At 37.7% G+C, this 11479-nt stretch overlaps 2 protein-coding genes across 2 annotated transcripts; both read left to right on the plus strand.

Annotated features, from left to right (window-relative positions):
- Positions 1 to 45: 45 nt before the first annotated feature.
- LOC113470200 (DNA excision repair protein ERCC-1-like) lies at positions 46 to 1397 on the plus strand. The gene is made up of 3 exons (XM_026828460.1): positions 46 to 78; positions 144 to 329; positions 1299 to 1397. The coding sequence occupies exons 1-3, from the start codon at positions 46 to 48 to the stop codon at positions 1395 to 1397; spliced, it is 318 nt and encodes a 105-aa protein (XP_026684261.1).
- A 668-nt stretch (positions 1398 to 2065) lies between these two features.
- Positions 2066 to 6193, plus strand: LOC103516161 (DNA excision repair protein ERCC-1). The gene is made up of 6 exons (XM_026828463.1): positions 2066 to 2408; positions 2665 to 2768; positions 4475 to 4672; positions 5091 to 5318; positions 5447 to 5471; positions 5919 to 6193. Exons 1-6 carry the CDS (start codon positions 2378 to 2380, stop codon positions 6095 to 6097), a joined length of 765 nt encoding a protein of 254 aa, XP_026684264.1. The 5' UTR covers positions 2066 to 2377; the 3' UTR covers positions 6098 to 6193.
- The last annotated feature ends 5286 nt before the right edge of the window (positions 6194 to 11479 follow it).

Here is an 11479-nt window from a genome sequence, read left to right on the forward strand (position 1 = left end):
TAGAGTTAGGTAGGTATACCGTATACCATATGGTGAAATATATGTATGGTTGTATGGTGTTGTAGTTACAAGCTACAAGTAAATTAAGCCTTAGAGTTCTTGTAAAGTGACTCCAAATCTCAATAAATATTTTCCAATTCCAGGTGGACAGCAAAGACCCTCACCATGCACTCAAGTACTTAACCCGAGTGTGTCTCCTATGTGATTTAACCCTAATGTTAGCATGGAGTCCAGAGGAGGCAGGAGAAATGATCGAAACATATAAAGTGTTTGAGAACAAACCTCCCGACCTCATTATGGAGAAACAAGATGTGGATCCGCATTCTAAGGTTTGCATGATAAAAAATGAAAATAAATATCCTTCCAACACCGTGAGATAAGTACCATGTATATCTCACAGACATGGAATTTTGGTTGATACGGACTTAACATCAGTTTACACTGATAAAGTAAAACTTCTAAAGTTTTTTGGGGGGTTTACCCTCTGTGCGGCGACAAGCTACCCGCCTCCTCATATTATCTTCGCCCAGCCTGAGTGAGGCCGGGAAAATTCACGTTATTGCCCAGATGGTCACCCATCCGGATACAAACCACACGCAACGTTGCTCAACTTCAGTGATCTATTGGAAACCGGTACACGCCTCACGATTTTTCCTACGCAAGGTTTGCATGATAAAAAATGAAAATAAATATCCTTCCAACACCGTGAGATAAGTACCACGTCTATCTCACAGACATGGAATTTTGATTGATACGGATTTAACATCAGTTTACACTGATGAAGTAAAACTGCTAAAGTTTTTTGGGGGGTTTACCCTCTGTTTGGCGACAAGCTACTCGCCTCCTCATAATATTATCTTCGCCCAGCCTGAGTGAGGCCGGGAAAATTCACGTTATTGCCCAGATGATCACCCATCCGGATACAAACCACACGCAACGTTGCTCAACTTCAGTGATCTATTGGAAACCGGTACACGCCTCACGATTTTTCCTATGATCAAATATCGTACGATTCAATCGTAAAAAAAAAAAAAAAAAATCGCATCGTGTTTACCATCGCATCGTGTTTACCAGACTTTTCAGTATACCTACACTATACTCATTAAACGTGTATTTTCCCTACGGAAGCGGAAACATTTCCTTTTGGAAACTGAACCCTTGATCTTCGATAGTTGACGCTAGGTATCATGCCACCTTGTGGTTAAACTCCTTATTTTCCTTCAAAAGAGGAAAATAGTTTTCGAATATCGGGTTTCGAAAGGAGAACACGACTTAACTGTTTGTTTTTTGCTTTCCAGCTGGTGTCTGCTCTGACTACAATCCGTTCTGTGAATAAGACTGATGCAACAACCTTACTGTCTACATTCGGATCTCTGGAAGCCATTGTCAAAGGATAGGTAATTCAGATTAATAGGTAACAAACTTGACTAGATTGTACACTATTGACAGCAATGTCCCAAGTCCGATGTTCTATTTACTTCAACCTTTTCATAAGCACAAAATAATTATATTGACGCGATTACAAAATAGGTATCAATAGTAGGTAACTTGGATTTTCTATTAAAATATCGACGCTAGAAAAACATTGAATCATTATTTCTACGTGAGAAGGTCACATATAATTTTTCTGTTCAATCGAACGAAAAAATTTCAACACCAGCCTAATCAGTTTTGTTTACTGCGCATGTCACAAAAACAAAGAATGACGTCATTTTTCAGACATTCTAAATTACAGACTGCAAAAAAAGGCCCTTTTACACTTTACGGTTTTATCGGTTACGCAAAAAAATTAGAAAACAATGATCTTTTGTGATAATTTCAGGCTTTTATTTTGAAGATGAGAATCAAGGGCTACTCTCCTTGAGGGGTCAGATTATCTGGTCTAGCTCAACCGAAATTTCGAAATTCTGACGAGGAGGCCGATTGAAATCCGAAACAAAGTGGTAAGCCCCGGCCTATTGCCTGAAAGTGATTCTAAAATACGGTCCGTAAAGAATCAATTTTTCGGTTCCGCGGGAAATTTCAAATTATTTAAAGTGGTAAACAAAAGCACAAAATGGGCAAGTTGCAAGACTTGCAAGTTTTATTTTACCGGTTACCTACCGGTTGGGTGTACCTTCGTGCCGGGTATCTTCTGAATTTTTTTATGTCTTTTTATGAAAGTTCTAGGTTATATTCTATTGAAACTAAGAAGATGTTCAAGGATTAAACTGTCAAAAACAACTGTGGACCAAACTTAAAAAACTTCAGAACCTGGGAGTTCTGGGACCTTCTGTATAGGGATTTGGAAGGACACATCTATGTAGTACCATATTTTGAGTTCCTTTGTGAAGGCAATGTACAAGTAAAGACCTTTGTGAAGGAATAAGTTATAGCTATGGAAGGAGAAAGAGCATCAACATCTAAAGGTAAGTACTGATTAGAATAAAAGGTATAAAATATGTATACCTACAGTTTCCTTTTTCTGGGGGAATTTAGAAAGGAAAGATACCAGCCTGAAATTTCTCTTTCTAAATAAATAGCAAAGGTTGAGTGCCAAAACCAAGTGTTAGTCCAATAGCAGTCACCCTAGGGCTAATTGAGAAACCAACAAAATATGCTGTTCCTGTCTGAACACATTAAAAGACAAAGAAGACTTTTATTTCAATTTAAATTTGTTTGCAGATCCAGTACCTGCTGCTCAGAACAGTGCCACATCTGAATCAGTCCAGCCAAGTAGAGCAGGTGCATCAAAATCATCAAATGCCATACTTGTCAATCCAAGACAGGTAAGGATGTGAAGGAAAATTCCCCTCTATAGACTATTCCATACAATGCTGGAGCAGGGTACTGGTCAATCCCTGAAAGGAAGAGTGTTATGGTTTACAAGCCTCACATGAATTTTAAATACCTATTGAATCCTAAAAAAAAAAAAAAAAAAAAAAAAAAAAAAAAAAAAAAAAAAAACATTAAATTGAATTTTCAAGCCCCCTGTTTTTTTTTCACTTAACTACGAAGTAGAATATCAAAATGGCGGCCATTTCGCCGTGTCTTGCTAAAACCATTCATCAAAATTTTGTCCTTGTCCTGTTGGAATGTCTTTCTCATGAAATTACATTATTTCCATTTGTCTTACAAATAAATCCATTAGATAACTTATTGATCCTTCACATTTTGTGAATCTCTCGAAATTAGCTCGCCGAATAAAACGAATCTAGAAAGTGTTTTAGGCCATGTTTTTCTAATGAGGTCACACCACGTTTTGGGGTTTTCCCATTTTATTTTTCCGACGTATTTACAATTATTCAGACAATATTCTGAACAAACCTGAGTACAAAATTATTGAGATTTTTTTCACTTATTGCCGAAAAAATTGATTCAGACGCATAAAGTATTTTTTGATGGCATATAATCAGCAGTGCAAAAAATAAAATTTCGCCCTACTCCATCGCGATGACGTGTTTTCTACTTGATAGAGGACATGGAAGGTTAAGGACAAAATAATATTAGAGAAGCATTCGATTTGTTGTAGTTAAATTATTCATCATGTATTTTCCTTAAAATGGGACTTTGGAATGATTTTTTTATTTAGGTAAACATGAATTACCTACTGACAAAAATAATCAAATGGTTTTTTTAAAAACCCTCCTATACTTCTGTTATTTCTATTAAAGGCTCTTGGAAATTAAGCTTAGTTGATTGGTCTACCTAAACACTGATAAAAAAGGGTGTTTCCTCATAGACAGTGTTCTTTATCTAATGAGGTTGAATTAACATTGCTGTTCTCTCGGTATTCTAGATTTTGTTAGGTCAGAGGGTCATGTTTTGATCATTCTGTTGAATTTTCCATTATAATGAGATGGGTAACTAGGTACCAAATAGTCATGTAAGGCAGTTTTTTTTTTTTTTACTACCTACTTACTAAGTACATACAGTATTGTAAAAGTGCTTTTAACCTCTGATCATGCTTAACACATAGAGATGCACAGCAACACTTCCCTGGGGACGGTGTGCATTGCTAGAGGGTGACACCCATTTTTTCAATCACTGTGAGTCTCTCACAGTGCATGCTACAATGTAATTTTCTATCTACGTTTAAAGAGCAGGCTCTGCCAAAACATGTGGTATTGTGAAGTATAAGGCTGTGGTGAATGCAAATAAATATCTCTGTTCAGTGAGATTTCTGTGAGTCTCTCACGATGCACACTCAGTTTTCTATATAGACTTAGATAGACTCAGTTTCCTAGGGGACAGTGTGCATCTCTAGAAGGTGACGGGAGTCTCCCATATAAATCTCAGCCGGCTGGGGGGTAATTCATGAATAATGGCTGCCGTCCTTAATGTGTTAAAGATTAGCCTACTAAGAGGTCAACAAACTTAAGCAAGAGATTGTAGACCCAGTGGTAACTAATGCAGTCTATGTCTAGTCTATAATGCAATTCTCTTTACAAACTGACAATTTGCACTGAATATTCAACATTTTCTTATTTTTCAGAAAGGAAACCCTCTCTTGAAACATATTGGCAAAGTTCCTTGGGAGTATGATGATAGTATTATTCCCGACTATGTTATGGGCAGAACTACATGTGCCCTCTTCTTGTCTATCAAATATCATGCTTTAAAACCAGACTATATTGCAGACAGAATCAAAGCCTTGGGAAAGCTGTATGAACTTCGAGTTCTTTTAGTCATGGTGAGAAAATATGTTTAAAGTTTGTCTTTGAACTCTGATGCATAGAATAGGTGAGAGAGAGAGAGAGAGGGAGGAAAGGGAGAGAGTAGAGACAGAGAGAGAGAGAAAGAGAGAAAGTGAGAGAGAGAGAGAGAGAGAGAGAGGGAGGGAGAGAGAGAGAGAGAGAGAGAGACACAGACAGATCTGGAAAAATTGCCAGGTGAAATGGTCTACTCTGTGATTTCAAGCATACAGCTTTCTTATCAACATTAGTTTGCAAGAATTTCTCTTTAAACTAGAGTTAGGTAGGTATAGCATATGGTGAAATATATGTATGGTTGTATGGTGTTGTAGTTACAAGCTACAAGTAAATTAACTATTAAGCCTTAGAGTTCTTGTAAAGTGACTCCAAATCTCAATAAATATTTTCCAATTCCAGGTGGACAGCAAAGACCCTCACCATGCACTCAAGTACTTAACCCGAGTGTGTCTCCTATGTGATTTAACCCTAATGTTAGCATGGAGTCCAGAGGAGGCAGGAGAAATGATCGAAACATATAAAGTGTTTGAGAACAAACCTCCCGACCTCATTATGGAGAAACAAGATGTGGATCCGCATTCTAAGGTTTGCATGATAAAAAATGAAAATAAATATCCTTCCAACACCGTGAGATAAGTACCATGTATATCTCACAGACATGGAATTTTGGTTGATACGGACTTAACATCAGTTTACACTGATAAAGTAAAACTTCTAAAGTTTTTTGGGGGGTTTACCCTCTGTGCGGCGACAAGCTACCCGCCTCCTCATATTATCTTCGCCCAGCCTGAGTGAGGCCGGGAAAATTCACGTTATTGCCCAGATGGTCACCCATCCGGATACAAACCACACGCAACGTTGCTCAACTTCAGTGATCTATCTCCCTCCCTCTCTCCCTCCCTCTCTCTCTCTCTCTCTCTCTCCCTCCCTCTCTCTCTCCCTCCCTCCCTCCCTCCATCTCTCCCTCCCTCCCTCTCTCTCTTTCTCTTTCTCCCTCTCCCTCACTCTCCCTCCCTCTCTCCCTCTCCCTCACTCTTCCTCTATCTCTTTCTCTCCCTCTCTTTCTCTCCCTCTCTCTCTCTTTCTCTCTCCCTCCCTCTCTCTCTCCCTCCCTCCCTCTCTCTCCCTCCCCCCCTCCCTCCCTCTCCCCCTCTTTCTCCGTCCCTATTTTTCTCTTTGATTTTTCTCATAACGATTACGTTTCGTTTTTTATTACTATCCCCACAGGGCCGTCCAAAGCCTCGCGTCTGTACAACGTACTACACCAGCCATTCCTCATCAGTGATAATAGCGCTGGTCAGGCACCTCTTAAGAAGAAAGCAAAGAAAGATAGCACTGCGGGTGATGCTAGTAATCAGGAGACGGGAGGCATTATGAAATACTTGAAGAAACCAGATGAGAGTTGAGAGGAAATGGAAGAGGACTAAACAGTCCCTAAATGTAAATTCATATTATTTGTGGAGGAAAAGGCTTGGTCTCTTCATAATGTGGATATCACAGCATTAGAAGAGCTTCGGTTTTATTTTTTTTTATTTTTTATTTTATTTTTTTTTTTCGATTTTCGGTGGCAGAGTTGACAGAGTGGAAGTTTTTTTTTTTCTATGCTTGTATTTTGGGGTGCCTCATGATTACAATTAGGGAGAGGGTGTGTAAAGCTGTGTCCACACATAGTCGACACCGTCGATCGATCAGGGAAAAGGTAGTGTACGATTTCAATCGCTATTGACGTCGACTATGTGTGGACACAGCTTAATAGCTCCATCTCTCTCTCTCCCTCTCTTTTTGTTTCTCTTCTCTCCCTTCTATCCTCTCTCTCTCTCTCCCTCTCTCTCTCTCTCCCTCCCTCCCTTGTAGATCACCACATATTGGTTTCACACTAGACTTCAACGCGACCTCTAGGCGTCCGATTTTCGGTGGCAGAGTTGACAGAGTGGAAGTTTTTTTTTCTATGCTTGTATTTTGGGGTGCCTCATGGTTACAATTGAGGGGAGGGTGTGTAAAGCTGTGTCCACACATAGTCGACACCGTCGATCGATCAGGGAAAAGGTAGTGTACGATTTCAATCCCTATCGACGTCGACTATGTGTGGACACAGCTTAATAGCTCCATCTCTCTCTTCCTCCCTCTCTCCCTCTCCCTCCCTCTCTCTCTCTTTCTCTCCCTCCCTCTCTCTCTCTTTCTCTCCCTCCCTCCATCTCTCTCTCTTTCTCTCTCCCTCTCTCTCTTTCTCTCTCTCTCTTTCTCTCTCTCCCTCCCTCTCTCCCTCCCTCCCTCCATCTCTCCCTCCCTCTCTCTCTTTCTCTCTCTCTTCCTCCCTCTCTCTCTCCCTCCCTCCCTCCCTCCATCTCTCCCTCCCTCAGTCTATGTCTAGTCTATGTTTGGGGGAAAAAAAACTTGAGCTTCAAATCTAGGTTATCAGGAATAACAAGAGTTTACAAATTATTCTAAACCCCATTTACCAACCTCAACTTGGAAGTAATAATAAATGATTCATTATTTAATTAGTAATTTTTCTCTTATAAGTGGAATCTCCAATGAGTAAAACCTGCCATGAGAGCATTTGATTTTATTAATAGCATTACAGGCAGGCAAACACACAGATAAGGCCAAACAGATTAGAAGTTAAAGTTACACGGCTTATATGAACATTTTGCCTGATTACCAGTGAAATGACCCATTGTACATTTGCATGCCTTTTATTTTTATCACTCTTTATAACAAATTAATAAGTGTACAAAGTGTAGGTACATATGGCTGATGAAGATATATGTTGTACACCTTTTATACTGAGCATTTAATCATTTACTACTTAGGTGCATCTTATGAAACAGTATGAGTCATTACGGGTGAAATTGTTGCTAGACACTCTGAACTAGAGCAGCTGAAAGCAGTGTGGTAGCAAATATAAATGACATACTTAATCATAGCAAACTGTTAAATGATGACCAATATCTATTTGTCCATATTCACAATGTGATGGTACAAAAAGCTCAACAGGCCTGATGACAGATTGTTCCACACAGGCTTCAAATCAACAAGACATAAAACTAACTAATAAAGTTTACAAATTGGTACATTGGTTTGAGGGTCAATGTTGATAAATTTTAAACAAGGGCCAAAATTAATAATAGTAATATTTGTATCAAATTACATGAGCAATCAAAATTACCTATTATTATAATTAATTCAAAAAAAGGGGGAAAAAATCCCAAGTGGGTAATAAGTATCAAAGAAGTCAGAACTCAAACATTACCTAACACTAGGATTTTTTTCCTAAGAAAAATACATGGTAACATAAGATGTATTACCTACCTAACTAACTAATTTATGTTAATAAAACGCTCAAATGCTTTTATTTAGGACCTAATCCTTGTGGGTATATGGGTAGAATATTGTATTTCATTGTTCAATTTACCTAATTATGGAATGAATTTACTACTTTCACTACATTTCCTTATTTGGTTCTCCTTTGAGATAACTTCAATGTAGGCAGAGTTGTGCAGTGTATATTTGTATAAGGTAAGCATGTACTGTACCTGCATTGTTATCATAGCGTGACTCAAAAGTGGTGGGAGAGACTGATTAAGAAGTGGGAATTTTTCTAGAAGGGAAAAAGGGAATTTTTAACAATTCATAAATTCAATAGTTTATATTGTCTATTTTCACCTTATCTCTCAACTGGCGATGTGGAGCAAGTGGTAAGAGACAGGGAATAGTAGTCTGATGCTAATTCTCGTTTTGCTTCTGTCGGACTTAAGTAGGGATGGATCGATTATTTTTTTTTTACCTACTTTTTTTTTTTAATTACCTATTATTTTTTTAATGGCCTTTGAGAAGTAATGATGAATCATTGCGAGTAATGCATGTATATAGGGAAATTATACCTATCATGGGTTTAGGTCACATAGCTGCGAGAAAATTTCACGTATTCGGCCTTTCTCATGCCATAGGTGTTCGCGATAGAGTTTTATTTCTATTTATCGATTTGCATTGTCGCTATTTTTCGACACACATTTTTTTTTTTTTTTTTTTTCACATTCGAACTTTTGGGTCAATGTCGATTATAGGAACGGAATGAGGGGAAGTGAGTTTTCTATGCCCTGTTGCCAGATGTGACAACGGGTGTGATATTGGGAGCGGCGTTTACACGATTTTTGAATCGAGAAAACATACGAGCACCTTTTTTTTCCGAATGTAAGAACGAAACATGGAATCTACAATACACGACCATTTGGAATAGTCCGAAAATAATAAAGCCAAGAGGAAAAATATGACATACCCATAAATCCCTATAAAAGCTCCCCATCAAGATGGTAATAGAAAGTAAAAAATGTGAATTTGACGATCGGTTCTCAAAAAAGCATCGTGTGAAACAACCTTTGGTAGCGGTGATCGGCACAACACGACAACACTGTAATGAGGGGAAATGAAGCTACCCCCCACTTCCCGCATATTGTACAGTCAAAACTGGGTTATCCGAGCACGGCACGTCGCTATTCGTCCATTTGAAAGCAGTGGGGTGATCATTGTGCTATCGATTGTCTGGGCCACACACTCCTCTGCCTTTCAGTCCCGTGCATCGCTACGAGTTAGGACTCCGCGTTTTTGTACGAAATTGTGTTTTTGTGTGAACTTGTGTTCTTAATTTGTACCATCTAAATTCCTAAACATGAGTAAAACCGTGCAGAAACAGGAGGCTCCAATGCCCATGGCCCCAGCATTAGCCGATCCCGTGGCTTTCGCCAAGGATTTCATCGCCGGCGGTGTGTCTGCCGCCGTGTCCAAAACCGCCGTCGCCCCCATTGAGCGTGTCAAACTGCTCCTCCAAGTCCAACACATTTCCAAACAAATCAGTGAAGAACAAAGGTACAAAGGTAAGTCCAATCCAAAGTTCTGAATGAACTGTGCTTTCTTGAAAGTTGAAACAAATATATTTTGACACCTTGTAAGTTTTGTATGAATCATTTTGACTATTACAATATTGATTACAATTTTCTGTACAGTTTATCATGATGAAATCATTTTATTGTTTGGGAATCTCTCTTACCTTGAGAATGATGAATACAATAATGATCTGAATGAGCTGTGCTTTTATCACTTGAATTTTGATACCTTGTTGTAAGTTTAGTATGAATCAGTTTAAACTATCTCAATTTTCTCTGAACTTTTACAGTTTATCGTGATGAAATCATTTATTGTTTGGGAATCTCTCTTACATTTAGAATGATGAATACAATAATGATCTGAATGAACTGTGTGTTTACTTGCCCATTTCAGTAGGTATGAAAAAGATATTTTGTAGCCTTAAAAAAACCCATACTCTTTATGTTGTGATCAGCCTCATTGTGACATTTGTCTACCTCGTTTGAAATAGCAAGTTAGCAAGATGTTTGTACACTCTGATTCATTGCCATTCAATCTAGACCCTTTTTTTACACACACGTCTCTACTAGTTTAAACTGGATATGAGTTTATTTATTTAAACACTGGGGTGTAGGTATCTATGATACCTCTTAATAAAGGATGGTCAATTAAAGCATTTGATTCTTGATGTACGTACTTGTATAGTTGTAGTACATAATATGTTTGCAATAAGTAGGTAGTTCTATTTTTGGCAAATTAGGAATGAACTGTTAAATGATGACTAAATCTATTTGTCCATATTCACAATGTGATGGTACAAAAAGCTCAACAGGCCTGATGACAGTATTCCTCACACAGAAGCTCATTTTATCTCTTTTATAACTCGAGCTGTTCATAATCTTTTTTCCTCTCAAGTTTCCTCTCTAGATAGGGTTTGCTGTAATCAATATCATTTAAGACTTGTTGCCCTTTGTCTCTCATTTTCTCTTGATTTTAAAGTATTAGGCCCGTTCCACATTGGGAGTGTAGTCGTCTGAAAAATCAAACCTATGAAAATGCAAGACTTACAAATAGACCATCTATCATTTTCATAGGTTTGGTTTTTCAGGCGACTACGCTTCTAATGACACGGACATTAAAGGTAGAAACACACTACTATCACTCTCACGTAACGTGATAGTGTGTTTCTATCTTAAGTCCCATCACTAAGACCTTAAATGAATTACTACGTGTAGACTTGCTGTCTTTGACATAGCATGCCTGTAGTAATCTGTAGTATGTCTCTCAGACAGATCAGAAGAGACAGAAATACTGATCTTTGGTTAACATGACGAGAATTGATATATTTACCTATCCGTACAGTTTATAATGATGAAATCATTTATTGTTTGGGAATCTCTCTTACATTGAGAATGATGAATACAATAATGATCTGAATGAACTGTGCTTTCTTGAAACTTGAAACAAATTTAATGTATTTTGACACCTTGTAAGTTTTGTATGAATTATTTTGAACTATTACAATTGATTACAATTTTCTGAACAGTTTATCATGATGAAATCATTTTATTGTTTGGGAATCTCTCTTACCTTGAGAATGATGAATACAATAATGATCTGAATGAGCTGTGCTTTTATCACTTGAATTTTGATTCCTTGTAAGTTTAGTATGAATCAGTTTAAACTATCTCAATTTTCTCTGAACTTTTACAGTTTATCATGATGAAATCATTTATTGTTTGGGAATCTCTCTTACATTTAGAATGATGAATACAATAATGATCTGAATGAACTGTGTTTTTACTTGCCAATTTCAGTACCTATGAAAAGATGTTTTGTAGTCTTTGATTTTTTTTTTTTTTTTTTTTTTTTTTAAAAAAATCCAATACCCTTTTTTTGGTGAACAGCCTCATTTTGTGCTTGTT

Source organism: Diaphorina citri, unplaced genomic scaffold (assembly GCF_000475195.1).
Source record: "Diaphorina citri unplaced genomic scaffold, Diaci psyllid genome assembly version 1.1 scaffold51, whole genome shotgun sequence".
Classification (NCBI taxonomy): domain Eukaryota; kingdom Metazoa; phylum Arthropoda; class Insecta; order Hemiptera; family Psyllidae; genus Diaphorina; species Diaphorina citri.